The 23,266-nt window shown below is 49.1% G+C and overlaps 1 protein-coding gene across 1 annotated transcript in view; it reads right to left on the reverse strand.

Moving 5' to 3' along the window:
* LOC141264640 (transmembrane channel-like protein 2) overlaps positions 1-23,266 on the reverse strand; it is a gene marked incomplete at its 5' end in the record, with an annotated part of 316,798 nt that overhangs the window by 233,126 nt on the left and 60,406 nt on the right. The window contains 2 exons of the mRNA XM_073676913.1: positions 9,344-9,442; positions 11,811-11,917. Of these exons, the coding sequence (XP_073533014.1) occupies positions 9,344-9,442; positions 11,811-11,917 (206 nt within the window). The remainder of the gene's footprint in view (positions 1-9,343; positions 9,443-11,810; positions 11,918-23,266) is intronic.

Raw genomic sequence — 23,266 nt, forward strand, 5'->3', positions numbered from 1 at the left:
AAAGTTCAGGCTGTGCTGGAGTGGCCGAGGCCTGAGGGTTTGAAGTCCATACAGAGGTTTTTGGGGTTTGCCAATTATTACAGGAAATTCATAAAGAATTTCTCTGTCATCGCTAAACCCATTACTGATCTCACCAAGAAGGGTGCTAATACAGTCAAATGGTCCACTGAGGCTATTGAAGCTTTTGAGTATCTCAAGGAGAGGTTCAGCTCTGCTCCTGTTCTTATCCAGACGGATGAGACCAAGCCATTTTCGGTTGAGGTGGATGGCTCATCTATAGGTGTAGGGGCAGTTCTGTCCCAGGATGGTGAGGATGGGGTGCATCCCTTTGCTTTCTTTTCAAAAAAATTTTCTGAAACAGAGCTCCACTATGATGTTGGGAATCGTGAGTTGTTGGCTAATAAACTCACGTTCGAGCATTGGCGACATTTTTTGGAGGGGGCTCGACATCCTATACAGGTTTTCACTGATCATAAGAATTTGATTTATCTGGACGCAGCTAAACGTTTAAATGCCCGTCAGGCTAAGTGGGCACTGTTTTTTGCCCGGTTCAATTTTTCGGTAACCTTTGTCCCGGGGACAAGGAATGTTAAGGCTGACGCTTTGTCTCGTAGTTTCCCTCCAGCGGTGAATGCTGAGAGGGAGGAGTGTATTTTGCAGAGAGGGGTGGTGGTGGCTGCATTGGATTCTGAGTTGGAGAATAGCATCCTATGAGCTCAGAGTGCGGCACCAACTAACACTCCGTGTGGTAAATTGTTTGTGCCTAGAGCCTTGAGGAGAGCGTTATTTGTTGAATGTCATGAGTCTCGGTTGGCAGGTCACCCAGGTATTTCGGAAACTAGGAAGTCTATCGGACGGAGTTTCTGGTGGCCAGGGTGGCAAAGGGAAGTCATCAAGTGGGTTCGTCAGTGTTCTGTGTACGCTAGGTCGAAGGCCTCTCACGCTCCGGCTGCGGGGTTGCTATGCACCTTGGAAGTTCCTAGTTCGCCATGGACGCACCTTACCATGGATTTTATCACTGATCTGCTTTTATCGGAGGGTTTTTCTGTCATCTGGGTTGTTGTGGACCAGTTTAGTAAAATGTGTCATCTGGTTCCATTCAACAAGTTACCTTGCGCCAAGACTCTTGCTAAGGCTTTTGTGAAGGAGATTGTTAGGCTCCATGGTGTTCCCATGGACATTGTTTCCGATAGAGGAGCACAGTTTGTGGCTCATTTTTGGCGTGCTTTTTGTGACAGATTGAAAATTCATTTGTCATTCTTGTTGGGGTATCATCCAGAGTCCAATGGACAAACTGAGAGGAAGAGCCAGGATGTCGAGCAGTTTTTGAGATGTTTTGTGGCAGACAATCAGGAAATGTGGTCAGAATTTCTACCACTTGCGGAGTTTGCCCTTAATAATCATACTTCTTCCTCGGCTTGTTGTTCTCCTTTTATTTATTGTACTGGCACGTATCCATCTTTTGGTCCATTTTGCAAAGTTGGGGCTGCTGTACCGGAGGAGGACAATTTTTCTGGTGATTTGGAGAGGGTTTGGACCAGTGTACGTCTGATCCTTGAAGAGGCTAACAGGAGATCAGAAAGGTATTTTGACAAAAAAAGAAAGGAGTCCTTGTTTGCTGTTGGGGATATGGTTTGGATGTCCTTTAGGAATCTTCGTTTGAAAATTCCTCCTAAAAAACTGGGGCCTAAATTTGGGGGCCTTTCAAATTGGTTCAGATTGTCAACTCGACAGCGGTGAGGTTGGGCATTCCCTCGTGCTGGAGGATAAACTCTGTGTTTCATGTGTCGTTACTTAAGAAGGCGGACACTCCTGATAAGCAGGCAAAGCCTTCTGTTCCTCCTGTTGATGAGTAGTGTTGAGCCACCCCCATAGTGTTCGGATTCGGTTCGGTTCGTCGAACACCGGGATGTTCGAGGAACTGTTCGTCGAACTGTTCGTCGAACACCTTAGAACACCGTCGAACACCGTTAAAATCAATGGCAGGCAAACAAAAACACATAGAAACACATAGAAAACACCTGCAAAGGTGTCCAAAAGCTGACAAACTGCTCAGAAGACACTCTCTTTAAAAAAGCCGGCCGGCAAATTCAGCAGCGACATACACCGGTACCCGACAATTTAGACAAGAAGGAATAGAGCATCACACATAGATTAGATAGATAGAAACATGTCAGTCACACATATAAGAAGCACAGTGACAGTGTTGGTTACTGCACTTGTCATTTAGTGTAAAGGATTTATTAAAAAAAATATTAGTGTTTTCATGCACCGTCTCTTTAAAAAAGCCGGCCGGCAATTCAGCAGCGGTACCCGACAATTTAGAACAGAAAGAATAGAGCTTCACACATAGATTAGATAGATAGAAACATGTCAGTCACATATATATGAAGTACAGTGACAGTGTTGGTTACTGCACTTGTCATTTAGTGTAAAGGATTTAGTAAAAAAAATATTAGTGTTTTCATGCACTGTCTCTTTAAAAAAGCCGGCCGGCAATTCAGCATCTGTACCCGACAATTTAGAACAGAAAGAATAGAGCTTCACACATAGATTAGATAGATAGAAACATGTCAGTCACATTTATAATAAGTACAGCGACAGTGTTGGTTACTGTACTTGTCATTTAGTGTTAAAATAAAGGATTTATTAAAATAAAAATTGGCGTGGGGTTCCCCGTAATTTTAGTCTCTAGCGGAGGTTAAGCAGACGGCTGGGGCAGAGGTTTGAAGCCTGGGAAGGGGGTAATACCCACGGAGCTTCCCAGGCTACTAATATCAGCCCCCAGCTGAATACCTAGCCTTTACTAGCTATTAAAATAGGGGACCCCTCAAAAAAAATGACGTGGGGTCCCCCCTATGTTAATAGCTAGCAAAGGCTAGGCAGACAGCTGGGGGCTGATATTAATAGCCCAGGAAGGGTGCCATGAATATTGGCCCCCTCCCAGGTTAGAAACACCAGCCGTCAGCCGCCCCAGAAATGGCGCATCCATAGGATGCACCAATTCTGGCACTTAGCCTCGCTCTTCCCACTGCCCTGTAGCGGTGGCAGTGGGGTAATAGGGTTGGGGTTGATGTCAGCTTATAACGCCTGCTGACATCAAGCCCAGGTTAGTAATGGAGAGGCGTCTATAAGACACCCCCATTACTAACCCCATAGTAAAAGTTAAAAAAAAACACAAACACCCAGAATAAAGTCCTTTAATTTAAATAAACACACAATTCTTTATTGTTCTAAATTAAACCATACTTACCATCACGCCCATTCCAGCTGAAGCCAACGATCTCCTGTAATAAAAATAAAATAATAAACCAACCTCATCCTTACCTTTCCATGGTTCCCACGACAGCTTCAGCTCTGCTACATCGAGATGACAGGCTGGACCGCAGGAGAAAGCTGCCATCCAGCCTGTCATCCCGCGGACACTGAGAAGCGCAGGCATGCTTGCGCTCCTCAGTGTCTCGCTGTGACGGCATCCAGATGAGCCGAGGTCATGTCCAATGAACTCGACGCACCTCATGCACGTCACTGACAGCGTGGGAATATTCTCCTGCACTAAGCGCTTCAGCGTGGGAGAATTCTCACTCTGAAGCGCTGAGTGCAGGAGAATTTTCCCACGCTGTCAGTGACGTGCATGAGGTGAGCAGAGATCATTGGACATGAACTCACCTCATGCACGTCACTGACAGCGTGGGAAAATTCTCACGCTGAAGCGCTGTCAGTGACGTGCATGAGGTGAGTTCATGTCCAATGATCACTGCTCACCTCATGCACGTCACTTACAGTGTGGGAGAATTCTCCTGCACTCAGCACTTCAGCGTGAGAATTTTCCCACACTGTCAGTGACGTGCATGAGGTGAGCCGAGTTCATTGGACATGACCTCGGCTCATCTTTATGCCGTCACAGCGAGACACTGAGGAGCGCAAGCATGCCTGCGCTTCTCAGTGTCCGCGGGATGACAGGCTGGATGGCAGCGTTCTGCTGCGGTCCAGCCTGTCATCTCGATGTAGCAGAGCTGGAGTCGTCCTGGGAACCATGGAAAGGTAAGGATGAGGTTGGTTTATTATTTTTCTTTTATTGCAGGAGATCGTTGGCTTCAGCTGGAATGGGTGTGATGGTAAGTATGGTTTAATTTAGAACAATAAAGAATTGTGTGTTTATTTCAATTAAAGGACTTTATTCTGGGTGTTGTGTTTTTTTTAAATACTTTACTAGAAATTCATGGCGGTCATGTCTAATACTGGCGTGACCCCATGAATTTTGGGCTTAGGGCCAGCTGATAATACCAAGCTGGCCCTAACCCCTTTATTACCCAGTGAGCCACCGCACCAGGGCCCTGGATGAGTTGGGTACAGCGCCAGAAGATGGCGCTTCTATGAACGCGCCATTTTCCGGGGTGGCTGCGGACTGCAATTTGCAGCGGGGGGGGCCAGAAAGCTTGGGCCTCCCTGCGCTGCAGATTCCAGCCCCCAGCTGCCTAGTTGTACCTGGCTGGACACAGAAATAGGGCGAAGCCCCACGTATTTTTTTTTTATTATTTCATGAAATTCATGAAATAATTAAGAAAAAAAGGCCTTCCCTATATTGTTGTGTCCGGCCAGGTACAAATAGGCAGCTGGTGGTTGGGGGCAGCCCGTTCCTGCCTGCTGTACCTGGCTGGACACAAATATAGTGCGAAGCCCCACTTCAATTTTTTTTTATTATTTCATGAAATTCATGAAATAATTAAGAAAAAAAGGCCTTCCCTATATTGTTGTGTCCGGCCAGGTACAAATAGGCAGCTGGTGGTTGGGGGCAGCCGGTTCCTGCCTGCTGTACCTGGCTGGACACAAATATAGTGCGAAGCCCCACTTCAATTTTTTTAAATTATTTCAGGAAATTCATGAAATAATTTAAAAAAAATTGACGTGGGGCTTCGCACTATATTTGTGTCCAGTCAGGTGCAGCAGGCAGGAACGGGCTGCCCCCAACCACCAGCTGCCTATTTGTACCTGGCCGGACACAACAATATAGGGAAGCCCTTTTTTTCTTAATTATTTCATGAAATAATTTAAAGAAAATTGACGTGGGGCTTCGCCCTGTTTTTGAGTCCAGCCAGGTACAACTAGGCAGCTGGGGCTGGAATCCGCAGCGCAGGGAGGCCCAAGCTTTCTGGGCCACCCCCGCTGCAAATTGCAGTCCGCAGCCACCCCGGAAAATGGCGCGTTCATAGAAGCGCCATCTTCTGGCGCTGTACCCAACTCATCCAGGGCCCTGATGCGTTGGCTCACTGGATAATAAAGGGGTTAGGGCCAGCTTGGCATTATCAGCTGGCCCTAAGCCCGAAATTCATGGGGTCACGCCAATATTAGACATGACCACCATGAATTTCTAGTAAAGTATTTAAAAAAAACACAACACCCAGAAAAAAGTCCTTTAATTGAAATAAACACACAATTCTTTATTGTTCTAAATTAAACCATACTTACCGTCACGCCCATTCCAGCTGAAGCCAACAATCTCCTGAAATAAAAGAAAAATAATAAAGCAACATCATCCTTACCTTTCCATGGTTCCCAGGACGGCTCCAGCTCTGCTACATCGAGATGACAGGCTGGACCTGCAGAACGCTGCCATCCAGCCTGTCATCCCGCAGACACTGAGAAGCGCAGGCATGCTTGCGCTCCACAGTGTCTCTCTGTGAGGGCATCCAGATGAGCCGAGTTAATGTACAATGAACTCGGCTCACCTCATGCACGTCACTGACAGCGTGGGAAAATTCTCCTGCACTCAGCGCTTCAGCGTGGGAGAATTCTCACGCTGAAGCGCTGAGTGCAGGAGAATTTTCCCACGCTGTCAGTGACGTGCATGAGGTGAGCTGAGTTCATTGGACATGAGCTCACCTTATGCACGTCACTGACAGCGTGGGAGAATTCTCCTGCACTCAGCGCTTCAGCGTGAGAATTTTCCCACGCTGTCAGTGACGTGCATGAGGTGAGCCGAGTTCATTGGACATGACCTCGGCTCATCTGGATGCCGTCACAGAGAGACGCTGAGGAGCGCAAGCATGCCCGCGCTTCTCAGTGTCCGCGGGATGACAGGCTGGATGGCAGCGTTCTGCTGCGGTCCAGCCTGTCATCTCGATGTAGCAGAGCTGAAGCTGTCGTGGGAACCATGGAAAGGTAAGGATGATGTTGCTTTATTATTTTTCTTTTATTGCAGGGGATCGTTGGCTTCAGCTGGAATGAGCGTGACGGTAAGTATGGTTTAATTTAGAACAATAAAGAATTGTGTCTTTATTTCAATTAAAGAACTTTATTCTGGGTGTTTGTGTTTTTTTTTAACTTTGACTATGGGGTTAGTAATGGGGGTGTCTTATAGACGCCTCTCCATTACTAACCTGGGCTTGATTTCAGCTGGCATTATAAGCTGACATCAACCCCAGCCCTATTACCCCACTGCCACCGCTACAGGGCAGTGGGAAGAGCGAGGCTAAGTGCCAGAATTGGCGCATCCTATGGATGCGCCATTTCTGGGGCGGCTGACGGCTGGTGTTTCTAGCCTGGGAGGGGGCCAATATTCATGGCACCCTTCCTGGGCTATTAATATCAGCCCCCAGCTGTCTGCCTAGCCTTTGCTAGCTATTAAAATAGGGGGGACCCCACGTCAATTTTTTGGGGGGTCCCCCATTTTAATAGCTAGTAAAGGCTAGGCATTCAGCTGGGGGCTGATATTAGTAGCCTGGGAAGCTCCATGGGTATTACCCCCTTCCCAGGCTTCAAACATCTGCCCCAGCCGTCTGCTTAACCTCCGCTAGAGCCTAAAATTAAGGGGAACCCCACGCTAATTTTTTTTAAAATAAATCCTTTATTTTAACACTAAATGACAAGTACAGTAATCAACACTGTCACTGTGCTTCATATATATGTGACTGACATGTTTCTATCTATCTAATCTGTGTGTGATGCTGTATTCCTTCCATTCTAAATTGTCGGGTACCGCTGCTGAATTGCCGGCCGGCTTTTTTAAAGAGACGGTGCATGAAAACACTAATATTTTTTTTAATAAATCCTTTACACTAAATGGCAAGTACAGTAATCAACACTGTCACTGTACTTCTTATATATGTGACTGACATGTTTCTATCTATCTAATCTATGTGTGATGCTCTATTCCTTCCATTCTAAATTGTCGGGTACCGCTGCTGAATTGCCGCCGGCTTTTTTAAAGAGACGGTGCATGAAAACACTAATATTTTTTTTTACAAATCCTTTACACTAAATGACAAGTACAGTAATCAACACTGTCACTGTACTTCTTATATATGTGACTGACATGCTTCTATCTATCTAATCTATGTGTGAAGCTCTATTCTCTCGGTTCTAAATTGTCGGGTACCTGTGTACGCCGCTGCTGAATTGCCGGCTTTTCATGTTTCACTGTGAGCACAGTTCCCATCGATTTGGGCAATCACTCTAATGCCACAACCACCATAGCTGTGGCATTACAGTGAGTGGCAGACAATCCCTGCATGATTGGTGCTCTAAATAGCGCCAGACATGCAGGACACGCTTTTGGTGCACGAACAGTTATCGAACATAACCTCGAACAGCCGAATTTTTTGCAAATCGTTCGGGTTCGTCGAACAACTCGAACACCGCCCAAAACAGCTCGAATTTGAGATTGGCGAACAGTTCTAGTCGAAGACCGCTCATCTCTATTGATGAGGACAATGAATTTCAGATTTCTCACATTTTGGATTCCAGGTGGCATAGAGGAAGATCACAGTATCTTGTGTCCTGGAGAGGTTTCGGCCCCGAGGATAATTCCTGGGTGAAGGCCGAGGATGTCTCGGCCTCAAGGCTAAGTAAGGCTTTTCACAAGAGATTTCCTGGTAAGGCTCGGCCAAGAGGATCCGGAGGATCCTCGTAAAAGGGGAGGTACTGTTAGAATCTATTTTGTTTTACTATTGGCCATCTTGTTGTGGTTTGCTAGCTTCTAGTCTTTTCCTCTGGTGCTGGGTTTCTTGGTCACATGATCTCTGCACTCTTTATTACTCAGCACCTGGCTTCCATTCCCTGCTGGACATCAGTGTTGTAATGCTCGTGCTCTGGCTAAGTAGCCTTGTTTAGCTCTCTTGCTTTGGACTATTGTTATCCTGGGACTTCTTGTTCCACCAGTTTTGTTTCCTTTAATTTTCGTTTCTGCAACTAACTTTTCTGTTAGGAGGTCTCCTGCTTTTGCTCCCAGTCCTTAGATCTTTTAGGGACCCCTTTCCCCGTCCTACAGGTCTTCGTTTGAGTTCAGTACATGAGTTTCGGTGGGGCTATTCATAAGGAATAGGGCACTCACCCCAGCGTAGGGTAAAGCTGAGTCTCAGTGCAAGGACAGCTTTTCCCTCCTATTTCCTTAGTTCTAAGTTGCAGAACATAACAGCTGGCACCAATTTACATAAGGAAAACTTGATTACACTAAAGAGTTATTATTACTATCTTCTAAAGCAGGCGTGTCTGCAAAATGCTTATAAAATGCTGCTTGTGCGGGGCTTCAGTGCGGTACCGGGTCCCTATCTCAAACATGGGTGAGCCCTGTAGGTTGCGTGATGAGTAGTCCTTTGACTTCCCCTTACTGCTTTCACCCTACTCATATTCATTTTTGCTGCTGATATAGATCACCTGAGAATAGGCACTTTCCTTGCGGTCCACTTAGATAGAACTAGAGAAATTAAAGTCTATTGAGACTTATGTGCCTGCTACTTGCATTTCTTGCATCATGTAACAACCTCATAGATAACCACATGTGGACCTAATGTGTTACCGCTCTGATTTTGTGTATTCCCCTCCATTGACCTGCTATTTTTAACATTTTGTCTTGTTTCTTATCATGCATGTACAATAAAATTGATGTTTTAGATGCATTTATTCTGTCATTGTCTATGACTTCTTCTTGGGTACCATACTTGGTTCCTTTGTTGGTTGCATTAAACGCTGCTTGTGTTGTACATTGTCAGCTGCCAAGAAGACCAGCCACCGCTGTCATCTAGAAGGGGTGGCCAAGCATGCACAGTGCTTACAAGCTCTTTCCTAATTAACTTGTAAGCACAGCCCTGAGGCTGGCCTGGATTGCTGGAGCGCGCTATTAGCTCTTAATCGTTTTCAGCTTAAGTTTCACTGCTCTTCAGCTGCTGCGAAGTCAAAGCAGCCTTACATATCAACACGGAGAGTGCATATTCGGGCAGGAGGAGCAACAATGTTGCTGGCATGAATTACCAGGAAGTCAGCGCTCAGGAAATCAGGATTCTGGAAAAAAAGAATAACCCTTTAATATGTAGATAAAAATAATATGTTTTACAATATTTTGTACCTCAAAGTCCCAAAGGACAGAGAAATCCATGGCGTGATTTTCTTCATTTCTAGGCACTGTTTTTCTTGGTATGCTGCCATATGGTAAACCCATTAAAATCTGTTAAGAAAAGAGCGATTAAATAATGTGCTTTAAGTTCATTATGAAAACAGTACAATAAAAATGTCTAATTTTGTTGTTGAATGATTTAACCGTAAGATTATTTTAATCCACCATTAATTGGTAATAGTTTTTTAAATATTCCCTATTACCGGGTGTCATGGAAACATTTATGATACTCAATTTTAAAAATGAAGAAATTATCAAATAAATTGCTAGAAAAATATTGCCTTAAAGGGGTTGCCTGCCGGGCACAACTTATTGTTGACCCATTCCGTTAGCTGACACTTGCTTCAGCCAGATGTAAAGCAGTCACTTGCGGCAGCCGGACGTAAAGCTGTCACTTGCGATAGCCGGATGTAAAGCTGTCACTTGCGGCAGCCGGACGTAAAGCAGTCACTTGCGACAGCCGGATGTAAAGCTGTCACTTGCGACAGCCGGATGTAAAGCTGTCACTTGCGGCAGCCGGACGTAAAGCAGTCACTTGCGACAGCCGGATGTAAAGCTGTCACTTGCGACAGCCAGATGTAAAGCAGTCACTTGCGGCAGCCGGACATAAAGCAGTCACTTGCCGGAGGTAAAGCTGTCACTTGTGGGAGCTGGATGTAAAGCTGTCACTTATGGAAGCCGGATGTAAAGCTGTCACTTATGGCAGCCGGATGTAAAGCTGTCACTTATTGCAGCCGGAGGTAAAGCTGTCACTTATGGCAGCCGGATGTAAAGCTGTCATTTACGGCAGCCGGATGTAAAGTTGTCACTTGCGCCAGCCGAATGTAAAGCTGTCACTTGAGCCAGTCGGATGTAAAGATGTGACTTATGGCAGCCGGAGGTAAAGCTGTCACTTGTGGCAGCTGGATGTAAAGCTGTCACTTATGACAACCAGAGGTAAAGCTGTCACTTATGGCAGCTGGATGTAAAGTTGTCACTTATGGCAGCTGGAGGTAAAGCTGTCACTTGTGGCAGCTGGATGTAAAGCTTTCACTTGTGGCAGCTGGATGCCAAGCTGTCACTTGTGGCAGCTGGATGTAAAGCTGTCACTTATGGCAGCCGGATGTAACGCTGTCACTTGTGGCAGCCTGACGTAAAGCTGTCACTTGTGGCAGCCGGAGGTAAAGTTGTCACTTATGGCAGGCAGAGGTAAAGCTGTCACTTATGGCAGCCAGAGGTAAAGCTGTCACTTGTGGGAGCTGGATGTAAAGCTGTCACTTATGGCAGCCGGATGTAAAGCTGTCACTTATGGCAGCCGGATGTAAAGCTGTCATTTACGGCAGCCGGATGTAAAGTTGTCACTTGCGCGAGCCGAATGTAAAGCTGTCACTTGAGCCAGTCGGATGTAAAGATGTGACTTATGGCAGCTGGAGGTAAAGCTGTCACTTGTGGCAGCTGGATGTAAAGCTGTCACTTATGACAGCCAGAGGTAAAGCTGTCACTTATGGCAGCCGGATGTAAAGCTGTCACTTATGGCAGCTGGAGGTAAAGCTGTCACTTGTGGCAGCTGGATGTAAAGCTGTCACTTATGGCAGCTGGATGTAAAGCTGTCACTTATGGCAGCCTGATGTAAAGCTGTCACTTATGGCAGCTGGAGGTAAAGCTGTCACTTGTGGCAGCTGGATGTAAAGCTTTCACTTGTGGCAGCTGGATGTAAAGCTGTCACTTATGGCAGCCGGATGTAAAGCTGTCACTTATGGCAGCCGGAGGTAAAGCTGTCACTTGTGGCAGCTGGATGTAAAGCTTTCACTTGTGGCAGCTGGATGTAAAGCTGTCACTTATGGCTGCCGGAGGTAAAGCTGTCACTTGCACTAGCCGAATGTAAAGCTGTCACTTGCGCCAGTCTGATGTAAAGCTGTCACTAATGGCAGCCGGAGGTAAAGCTGTCACTTGTGGCAGCCGGATGTAAAGCTGTCACTTGTGGCAACCGGATGTAAAGCTGTCACTTATGGCAGCCGGATGTAAAGCTGTCACTTATGGCAGCCGGATGTAAAGCTGTCACTTATGGCAGCCGGATGTAAAGCTGTCAATTTTGGCAGCCGGAGGTAAAGCTCTCACTTATGGCAGCTGGATGTAAACACCTAGAATGGAGTTGAAAAGTGCAGCATCTATCAAAAGAACAGGAGGTGCTGTGCAGTACCCAATACAAGCACTATACACCGAATAGAACAGCGCTTTGCAGCTCTATTCAAATTGTTTACATCTGGCTGACACCAAAAATTTCACCATCATTAAATTTTAGCACTGAATTTTAAACTACAGAAGCAGTACTCAACAATACAATTATGATAGGAGACCATTATTAAAAATAAAATTGTCTATTAAATATTAGTACAAATATTTATTCATTTTTGAAAATACTTATTGTAAAGTTCCATACCTCTGGAATTACTACAAGTCCAAATATAAGACCAAAGAGCACCAAGTTTACTCCATACATCCACCTCAAGAATATAAAGTAAGAGGCAACGGAAGACCCAAAATGACCTTAGAAGAAGGAAAACAAAAAACAAATTAATTACAATCTCTTTACAAATTAAAGAAGCACTCTTATGAAATGTTTTATGCCCTAAACCTGTATAAATGTGTATGGAATGTTGTATAATTGTGTTATTGATAGCTGCTTTCACGGTTTCCAGCGCAGCTCCGGTGATTTTCTCACTCACGTGACTGCAATTCTGACTCATCAGATGATACAGTGGTTTATGTGTGAGCCAGGAGTCACTTTTACAATGTGAGCCTATCGAGCCTCGCTCTGATGCTTCAGAGACTTATACTATAAGGCCACGGCCCCACTATCAGTATTTAGTCAGTATTTTTTTCTCAGGAGTTGGGCCAAAACCAGGAGTGGGTGATAAATGCAGAATTGGTGACTTGTTTCTATTATACCTTTTCTCTGATTGTTCCTCACCTAGTTTTGTCTCCCACTCCTGAGAAAAAATACTGACCGAATACTGACCAAATACTGATAGTGGAGCTGTGGCCTAAAAGCGAATTCCGGCTAACACATAAACACTAGTGTTGATCGAGCACTAAAATGCTCTGGTGCTCGAAGCTCGTGCCGAGCTCGCCGTGATACTCGGGTGCTCGACCCGAGCAACGAGCCCAATGTTAGTCTATGGGAGACTCGAGCATTTTTGCGGTGCCACCCCCGGCAGTCTTTTAAAAGCCTAACAAACCCAAAAACAATAGTGACAGTGCTCAAATGACATGGGGACAGCATGGGGATCGCCCCAGGAAGCATTTTTGACCCCCAGGTCACTGCTATCAACAACGTGGTCAGAGGTATTAAATCACTTTTACGGGCTCACAATAAAATGTTCAAAAACGAAACTGAAACTTTTTTCCTGTGAAATATGTTAAAGAATTTCTTTTCCAGGGTAAAGACTTGTGTATAAGGTAAAATAAATAACCAAAAACAAAAAAAACTCCTCCACACCTTGGGCTATGTTCACAAGTAGCATTTTTTATGCATTTTTGCACTTTTGTATTGCTTTCAACTGTGACAAATGCATTCACAGGGAAATGTCATTTAACATTTTACAACCCTATCTGGCCATGTGCTGTGTGACACATGCATAAAGTGCTGAAAAGGCATGGGATCAGCATGGGGAAGACCCCTGGAAGCATCTCTGACACCCAGGTCTCTGTTTAAAAGTGTGCCCATCATAAGTGATCCTTGCCGCATCAGAAGATGCAGACTTGCAACTATCCCCGTGCAAGTTCTAGTCCCAGGGCAGTGTTCAATTGTACCTCCCCCATTCCTTGCAATACAAGCGCAAGTATGCAGCCTGCCACCCACCCACTCCCAGGCTGCAATACTATACTGCTTGCTTGCTTGGGCCTTTTACGCATGCTGAGGCGGAATCTGACCACCACGTCATGGCTGCGTTGGTGGCCTGGAATCCATACTCAGTCCCCAGCCGCCCGGCGGCCGGGTGTCCATGCTCGGTCCCCAGCCGCCCCACGGCCGGGTGTCCACACACGATTCCCAGCTGCCTGGGGGCAGCCGGGTGTCCATAAACGGTACCCAGCCGCCCCTATTTCTCCTTGGAACATCCCCCCACACACTTTTCTTAGCCCAGCCTGCTTTAGGGCAGCATTGGACGAGCCCACCAGAGAACCAGACTCCTCCGGTGGGCCCTGGCTTCTCCATCAGGGGAGTTGAGAGTGCCAAGTTGAGGAGCATGATGATGATGACAGAAGTTAGCATCTGCTTTGTTTTCTTTTAATGCAAGTGTAAGTGTGCAGCCTGCCACCCACGCACCCCCAGACTGCAATGCCATACTGCTAGCTTGCACTTGAAATGGGGCCTTTTAGTTTGGAGGAGGCCGAAGCTGGCCACTACCTCATGGCTGCTTCGGCAGCGAGGTATCCATACTCAGTCCCCAGCCGCCCCTATTTGTCCTGGTGTGCCTTATACATAAGATTAAGCGCGTATACCAAAACATTACCTGTGCCCTCCCCAGTGCATTTAGTGGGAAGGAGAGCCTATTCAGCTGTAGTGTGTGCATGCCAAACCCCTGTTCATGGTACATGAGAAGATGCCTCCCACCCTGCACCTGTCGTTGCAAACTTGCAACTATCCCCGGTCAAGTCCTTGTCCCAGGGCAGTGTTCAATTGTACCCATTCCTTGCAATGCAAGCGCAAGTATGCAGCCTGCCACCCACCCACCCCCAGGCTGCAATACCATACTGCTTGCTTGCTTGCACTTTAAATTGGGCCTTTTAGGCATGTGGAGGTGGAATCTGGCCACCACGGCATGGCTGCATCGGCGGCCTGGTATCCATGCTCAGTCCCCAGCCGCCCGGTGGCCGGATGTCCCCGCTTGCTCCCCAGCCTCCAGGGGGCGGCCGGGTGTCCATACTCGGTCCCCAGCCACCCCTATTTTTCCCGGTAACCTTTCTCACACTTTTCTTAGCCTGGCCTGCTTTAGGGCAGCATTGGCCGAGCCCACCAGACAACCAGACTCCTCAGGTGGGTCCTGGCTTCTCCATCAGGGGAGTTGAGAGTGCCAAGGTGAGGAGCATGATGAGGATGATAGAAGTTAGCATCTGCTTTGTTTTGTTGGAATGCAAGCACATGTATGTAGTAGCGGCTAGGCCTGAGGTGGTCAGCGTTTTGGCGCATATCCTACCTCCTCCGAGGATTGCTGGATGTTTTCCTGCTACTATCCAAGTTCTATGACTCCCGTTAAAACAAAGCTTCAGGTGATAAATGATGGATGAGGTAGTGGCAAAGGAGAAAGAGCAGGAGGAACAGGGACCATTCACATCAATATCAGGCCAGTCAACCAGATATGTCTTGTAGGATATGTTTCTGTAACAAAAGGAGCAGTTCGGCTACACAGTTATAGGGCATACAGTGAGTGCAATGCCTACCAAAAATTTTGAGGCACTCCAATGCCCCTTGGAAATGACATGGAGGTCAGAGGGCCTTAACTAAACCTTTTTTTCCATTTATAGCAACTGGGTCTCCTGTGCACTGTTGGCCTAAGCAGTGAATGGAAGGCTTTCCAAAAATTATGAGGAACTGCAATGCCCCTTACAAGAGCCATGCAGTACAGCATATTACAAACATAAGTCCCATTATTGGGGAGTGGGTCTCCCATAGGATTTGCTTATGCCTTCCAAGCAAAAGCTTCCAAAAATTAGGACGGAGCAACTTGCAATGCCCCTTACAAGAGCCATGCAGTACAGCATATTACAAACATAAGTCCCATTATTGGGGAGTGGGTCTACTATAGGATTTGCTTATGCCTTCCAAGCAAAAGCTTCCAAAAATTAGGATGAAGCAACTTGCTGTAACGGGTCTGGGAGGTGGAACCTCTGGGCTACGATACAAAGGGGCAGTCCTTGTAAGGAAGCGGGTGGCTCCCAGGGTAGGCGGGCAGGTAGTCACGGCAAGTGACGGGGACAGTCCCTGGGTAGAAGGGCAGGAGGTCACGGCAAGTGACGGGGACAGTCTCTGGGTAGAAGGGCAGGAGGTCACGGCAAGTGACGGGGACTGTCTCTGGGAAGAAGGGCAGGAGGTCACAGCAAGTGATGGGAACAGTCTCTTGACAGGCGGGTGGTCACGGCAAGTGAAGGCGAAGCCTCCAGATAGGCTAGCAGGCGGGTAGCTGGTGGACGCTCCCAGGTGAGCGGGCAAGAGTCTCTGGACAGGCAGGTGGTCACAGCAAGTGATGGCTAAGCCTCCAGGTAGACTAGCAGGCAGGTAGCAGGTGGACGCTCCCAGGTGAGCGGGCAAGAGTCTCTGGACGGGCAGGTGGTCACAGCAGGTGACGGCAGAGCCTCCAGGTAGGCTAGCAGGCAGGTAGCAGGCGGACGCTCCCATGTGAGTGGGTAAGAGTCTCTGGACAGGCAGGTGGTCACAGCGCGTGACGGCAGAGCCTCCAGGTAGGCTAGCAGGCTGGTAGCAGGCGGACGCTCCCAGGTGAGCGGGTAAGAGTCTCTGGACAGGCAGGTGGTCACAGCACATGACGGCAGAGCCTCCAGGTAGGCTAGCAGGCAGGTAGCAGATGAGCGCTCCCAGGTAAGCGGGCAATCAGATCCATAGACAGACTGGCAGGGCTGGTAGGTAGACTGTCGGACCGCAGGAATGCAAGTAGATAGACAAGTATCAGGCAGGTATCAAGCAGGAATCTGGCAGGTAACTGGCAGGTAACTGGTAACGCGACCTGAGGGCTGAAGCAGAGTGATTGACAATGCAACAACATTGCTCGGGCACCTCCATCTTGGAGGAGGTGCCTTATATATGGTGAGGTCCTCCGGCCATTGGCCGGGGACTCCTTAGGATGGCGTGCACGGCCCCTTTAAGAGAGGGGGAGCGCGTGCACGTGCGCCCTAAGCACAGTGGCCGGGAAGCAGCGAGCGCTGCCAGCAGAGCGGGAGGAGGACGCCGGGCACGGAGCGGAGAGGTGAGGGGAACAGCGTCCCTGCCTAGCAGGAGGCAGGGACGCCGACGCTACAGTACCCCCCCCTTTAGGCCCCCCCTTTTTTAAGCCATACAGAAATTTATCAAGGATGAGAGGGACATGGATGTTCTCCCGGGGCTCCCACGTTCTCTCCTCAGGACCAAACCCCTTCCAATCCACTAGAAAAAAGGTCTTTCCTCTTACCCTTTTGGTGGCCAGAATGTTCTCTACCTCAAACTCGTTTTCAGCGGAAACCGGAGCAGGAGGCGTACCTGTAGACTTGGAAAAAGAGTTAAGTACCACGGGTTTGAGGAGAGATACATGGAAGGAGTTAGGGATCCGCAAGTTGGCCGGGAGTTTCAATTTATAGGCCACTGGGTTGATTTGTTTGATAACTTCCAGTGGGCCGATGAACCGAGGCCCTAACTTGTAGGAAGGATTCTTGAGCCGGACATACTTGGACGAGAGCCAGACTTTATCTCCAGGATGGAATTGTGGAGGATCCAGGCGTTTTTTGTCAGCGTGTCTTTTCATCCGCTCGGACGACTGAAGGAGTGCGGATTGGGTACTCTCCGAAATGGAGGAGAATTCGCTAACGAGAGATTCCGCAGCCGGATTGTCCACCGAGGTGAAGACGGGAAATGGGATCCGAGGATGCTGACCGAAGACTACAAAAAACGGGGATTTGGAGGAAGATTCGCTCTCGTGATTATTGTAAGAGAACTCGGCCCATGGTAGGAGATCCACCCAGTCCTAATGGTGGGCATTAACGAAGTGCCGGAGGTAACTGGTCAGGATCTGATTGATCCGCTCCACTTGACCATTGGACTGTGGGTGGTAAGCGGAGGAGAAGTCCAGGGTGACGTCGAGCAGCTTACATGTGGCTCTCCAGAAGCGTGAGGTGAACTGAACCCCACGATCCGACACGATGTGGAGGGGCAGGCCATAGAGACGGAAGATGTGGCGGATAAAGTCTTTAGCCAGCTCGGGTGCAGACGGGAGGCCCGGCAGGGGAATGAAGTGAGCCATCTTGGAAAAGCGGTCAGCGACCACCCAAATGACCGTACAACCGGTAGAGACAGGGAGATCTGTTATAAAGTCCATAGCTATATGCTGCCACGGGGCAGCAGGTACTGGAAGAGGAAGGAGGCGACCGGCTGGCAGATGTCTCGGAACCTTGTTGCGGGCGCACGACACACAGGCTGAAACAAAGTCTATTACGTCCTTGTGCAGGGAAGGCCTCCAGTAATGCCGGGTAATAAGCTGGAGGGTCTTTTTCTGACCGGCGTGGCCAGCTAGTTTAGACGAGTGACCCCAGTGTAGGATCTTCTTCCGATCAGGTACTGTTACGAACGTTTTACCGGGAGGGAGACGATTTAGATTCACGGGGGCCACCTGCATTACTCTGGCGGGATCAATGATGTGCTTAGGCTCCTCCTCTAGACCACACACCAGGAAGGATCGGGACAAGGCGTCAGCTTTTATGTTTTTGTCTGCCGGGCGAAAATGAAGAACGAAATCAAAGCGAGCAAAAAACAAGGACCACCGGGCTTGGCGCGGGTTAAGTCTCTGGGCGCTCTGGAGGTAAGCCAAGTTCTTGTGGTCCGTGTAAATAATTACCGGGTGAAGAGCCCCCTCGAGCAGGTAACACCACTCCTCCAGTGCCAGCTTAATGGCCAATAACTCTCGGTCTCCTATAGAATAATTGCGCTCAGAAGGGGAGAAGAGTTTGGAGAAGAAGCCGCAAGTTACCATTCTTCCGGAAGACGACTTTTGGGTAAGTACCGCTCCGGCTCCAGAGGAGGAGGCGTCCACTTCCAGGAAGAATTGTTTGTTGCCGTCCGGACGATGCAGCACCGGGGCGGAAGAGAAAGCCTGTTTTAAGGAAAGAAAGGCTTCCTCTGCTTCGGGCGGCCATTCTCTGGGATTAGTGCCCTTACGGGTGAGCGCAGAGATTGGAGCAGTCCGGGAAGAGAAGTGCGGAATGAAGAGGCGGTAGTAGTTGGCGAAGCCCAGGAACCGCTGAATAGCCTTCAACCCCTCTGGTCGGGGCCACTTCTGGATGGCAGACAGTTTCTCAGGATCCATTCGTAGGCCGGTCTGAGAGATTATGTAGCCCAAGAACGGAAGCGATGTCTGCTCAAAGAGGCACTTCTCATATTTAGCGTAGAGGTGTTTCTGCCTGAGCCTGAGCAGGACCTGACGAACATCTCTCCGGTGAGTGAGAAGATCCGGAGAGAAGACCAAGATGTCATCCAGGTACACCACTACGCAGGAGTAGAGAAGGTCCCGGAAGATGTCATTGACCAACTCTTGAAAGACGGCGGGAGCGTTACAGACACCGAAGACCATTACCAGATATTCATAGTGGCCGTCCCGGATGTTGAATGTCGTCTTCCATTCATCCCCCTGACGGATACGGACCAGGTTATACGCCCCACAGAGGTCCAGCTTGGTGAAGATTCTAGCCCCCCTCAGACGGTCAAATAATTCCGGAATGAGCGGAAGGGGGTATTTATTCTTCACCGTGATCTGGTTAAGGCCTCTATAGTCTATACAGGGACGGAGTGAGCCGTCCTTCTTTTTGATGAAGAAGAAGCCTGCTCCCGCCGGGGAGGTCGATTTCCGGATAAATCCCCGGGCCAGATTCTCCTCAATATATTCAGACATGGACCGGGTCTCAGCAGCGCACAAAGGGTAAATACGCCCTCGGGGAGGAGTAGCGCCGGGCATCAGGTCGATTGGGCAGTCGTATGGTCTATGAGGGGGTAATGTCTCTGCCTCCTTTTTATTAAAGACGTCCACATAAGACCAATAGGGAACCGGAAGACCAGGTAGATTGGCTGGGGTAGAAGAAGGACGGACAGGATGGACGGGAACTAAACAAGTCTTATGGCAGTCCTGTCCCCAGCGAAGGACTTCTCCGGTCTGCCAATCAAGCACGGGTGCATGTTTCTGAAGCCAAGGTAGGCCTAGCAAGAAGGGCGTGAGAGAGTCCAGGCAGAACATGAAAGAAGATGCTCTCAGAGTGCAGCATTCCCACCTGCAGGGTTATGGATTCGGTGATGAGTTGGATGGGATGTGGTAAGAGGCCCCCATCCACGGCAGCGACAGATAAGGGTACAGCCAGAGGTTTGGTGGGAATGCGGTATTTCTCTACCAGGGACTGAGAAATGAGATTTCCGGCAGCTCCAGAGTCAAGTTGGGCTAGTTCAAAATAACGGTTCTCCCCACAGATGATAGAGACCGACAGCAACAGAGATGGAGAGGGTTTACTCTTGTCTAGGATGACCTCTCCGAGCGATCCTAGACACAGGCGTTTCCCGACCTCTCCGGGCAGGAACGGATTCGGTGCTCCTTACTGCCACAGTAGAAGCAGCTCCCCTCGGCTCGGTGTAACTCTTGACGGGTCTTGACCATCTTGGTCTGGTCGACCTGCATAGGCTCGGGTGAGTGCGCCTGGGGAGTAGCGGGAGAAGTGACGGATTTCTGAAAAGTAGGGGCTAGACGTGGAAACCTCCTCTCATGGGTGACCTCTTTGGCGCGTTCCTGGAACCGGATGTCAATCCGGGTGGCAAGAGTTATTAAGTCGTCGAGAGTGGTAGGAATGTCCCGACCGGCGAGTTCATCTTTAATACGGCCGGACAGACCCTCCCAAAAGACAGACACCAGGGCGTCGTTATCCCAGGCCAGCTCCGAAGCAAGGGTACGGAACCGTATGGCATATTGGCCCACGGTGAGATTTCCTTGATGGAGGCGTAGCAGAGATGATGCAGATGAGGTCTTCCGTCCGGGTTCGTCGAAGACTTTCCGGAAAGCCGTGAGAAAGGCTGGCAGGTTGGAGACCAGGGGGTCTCCTCTCTCCCATAGAGGATTTAGCCAAGCCAGTGCCTCCCCCGTGAGATGGGACATGATGAAGGCTACTTTGGCCCGGTCGGAGATAAACTGGTGGGACAGGAGTTCAAAGTGCAGGGTGCACTGGTTTATGAAGCGCCGAGCTTGAGCGGGGTCGCCTCCGAAGCGAGGAGGTGCAGAAAGCCAGGGTCCGGGGCAGGATGCCATGGTATTGGTGGGCAGCGGCGCTGCCGGGCTGTGAGTCACGACACTAGCGGTGGTTGCTGGTGGAGCAGTGAGAGTGTCCAGGCGAGAGTTGACATTCCGCAGATGACTCAGGATGGACTCCTGTTGGGACCTCTGACGGGACAGTTCATGACATAGGTTCGAGAGCGAGGGAGCTTGGGTGCCACCGGGTTCCATGGCCCGAGCAAACTGTAATGGGTCTGGGATGTGGAACCTCTGGGCTAAGATACAAAGGGGCAGTCCTTGTAAGGAAGCGGGTGGCTCCCAGGGTAGGCGGGCAGGTAGTCACGGCAAGTGATGGGGACAGTCTCTGGGTAGAAGGGCAGGAGTTCACGGCAAGTGACGGGGACAGTCTCTGTGTAGAAGGGCAGGAGGTCACGGCAAGTGACAGGGACAGTCTCTGGGAAGAAGGGCAGGAGGTCACGGCAAGTGATGGGAACAGTCTCTTGACAGGCGGGTGGTCGTGGCAAGTGACGGCGAAGCCTCCAGATAGGCTAGCAGGCGGGTAGCAGGTGGATGCTCCCAGGTGAGCGGGCAAGAGTCTCTTGACAGGCAGGTGGTCACAGCAAGTGATGGCTAAGCCTCCAGGTAGACTAGCAGGCAGGTAGCAGGTGGACGCTCCCAGGTGAGCGGGCAAGAGTGTCTGGACGGGCAGGTGGTCACAGCAGGTGACGGCAGAGCCTCCAGGGAGGCTAGCAGGCAGGTAGCAGGCAGACGCTCCCAGGTGAGCGGGTAAGAGTCTCTGGACAGGCAGGTGGTCACAGCGCATGACGGCAGAGCCTCCAGGTAGGCTAGCAGGCTGGTAGCAGGCAGACGCTCCCAGGTGAGCGGGTAAGAGTCTCTGGACAGGCAGGTGGTCACAGCACGTGACGGCAGAGCCTCCAGGTAGGCTAGCGGGCAGGTAGCAGGTGAGCGCTCCCAGGTGAGCGGGTAAGAGTCTCTGGACAGGCAGGTGGTCACAGCACGTGACGGCAGAGCCTCCAGGTAGGCTAGCAGGCAGGTAGCAGATGAGCGCTCCCAGGTGAGCGGGCAATCAGATCCATAGACAGACGGGCTGGTAGGCAGACTGTCGGACCGCAGGAATGCAAGTAGATAGACAAGTATCAGGCAGGTATCAAGCAGGAATCTGGCAGGTAACTGGCAGGTAACTGGCAGGTAACTGGTAACGGGACCTGAGGGCTGAAGCAGAGTGATAGACAATGCAACAACATTGCTCGGGCACCTCCATCTTGGAGGAGGTGCCTTATATATGGTGAGGTCCTCCGGCCATTGGCCGGGGACTCCTTAGGATGGCGCGCACGGCCCCTTTAAGAGAGGGGGAGCGCGTGCACGTGCGCCCTAAGCACAGTGGCCGGGAAGCAGCGAGCGCTGCCAGCAGAGCGGGAGGAGGACGCCGGGCACGGAGCGGAGAGGTGAGGGGAACAGCGTCCCTGCTACACTTGCAATGCCCCTTACAAGAGAAATGCAGTACAGCATATTACAAACATAAGTCCCATTATTGGGGAGTGGGTCTCCCATAGTATTTGCTTATGCCTTCCAAGCAAAAGCTTCCAAAAATTAGGACGGAGCAACAGGCAATGCCCCTTACAAGAACCAGGCAGTACAGCATATTACAAACATAAGTCCCATTATTGGGGAGTGGGTCTCCCATAGGATTTGCTTATGCCTTCCAACCAAAAGCTTCTAAAAATTAGGACGGAGCAACTTGCAATGCACCTTACAAGAGCCATGCAGTACAGCATATTACAAACATAAGTCTCATTTTTGGGGAGTGGGTCTCCCATAGGATTTGCTTCTGCCCTCCAAGCAAAAGCTTCCAAAAATTAGGACGGAGCAACTTGCAATGCCCCTTACAAGAGCCATGCAGTACAGCATATTACAAACATAAGTCCCATTATTGGGGAGTGGGTCTCCCATAGTATTTGCTTATGCCTTCCAAGCAAAAGCTTCCAAAAATTAGGACGGAGCAACTTGCAATGCCCCTTACAAGAACCATGCCGTACAGCATATTACAAACATAAGTCCCATTATTGGAGAGTGGGTCTCCCATAGGATTTGCTTATGCCTTCCAAGCAAAAGCTTCCAAAAATTAGGACGGAGCAACTTGCAATGCCCCTTACAAGAGCCATGCAGTACAGCATATTACAAACATACGTCCCATTATTGGGGAGTGGGTCTCCCATAGGATTTGCTTATGCCTTCCAAGCAAAAGCTTTCAAAAATTAGGACGGAGCAACTTGCAATGTCCCTTACAAGAGCCATACAGTACAGCATATTACAAACATAAGTCCCATTATTGGGTAGTGGGTCTCCCATAGAATTTGCTTATGCCTTCCAAGCAAAAGCTTCCAAAAATTAGGACGGAGCAACTTGCAATGCCCCTTACAAGAACCATGCAGTACAGCATATTACAAACATAAGTCCCATTATTGGGGAGTGGGTCTCCCATAGGATTTGCTTATGCCTTCCAAGCAAAAGCTTCCAAAAATTAGGACGGAGCAACTTGCAATGCCCCTTACAAGAGCCATGCAGTACAGCATATTACAAACATAAGTCCCATTATTGGGGAGTTGGTCTCCCATAGGATTTGCTTATGCCTTCCAAGCAAAAGCTTCCAAAAATTAGGACAGTGCAACTTGCAATGCCCCTTACAAGAGCCATGCAGTACAGCATATTACAAACATAAGTCCCATTATTGGGGAGTGGGTCTCCCATAGGATTTGCTTATGCCTTCCAAGCAAAAGCTTCGAAAAATTAGGATGGAGCAACTTGCAATGCCCATTACAAGAACCATGCAGTACAGCATATTACAAACTTAAGTCCCATTATTGGGGAGTGG

Source organism: Phyllobates terribilis, unplaced genomic scaffold (assembly GCF_046119375.1).
Source record: "Phyllobates terribilis strain yellow unplaced genomic scaffold, ASM4611937v1 Scaffold_4__5_contigs__length_816908805, whole genome shotgun sequence".
NCBI classification, from domain to species: domain Eukaryota; kingdom Metazoa; phylum Chordata; class Amphibia; order Anura; family Dendrobatidae; genus Phyllobates; species Phyllobates terribilis.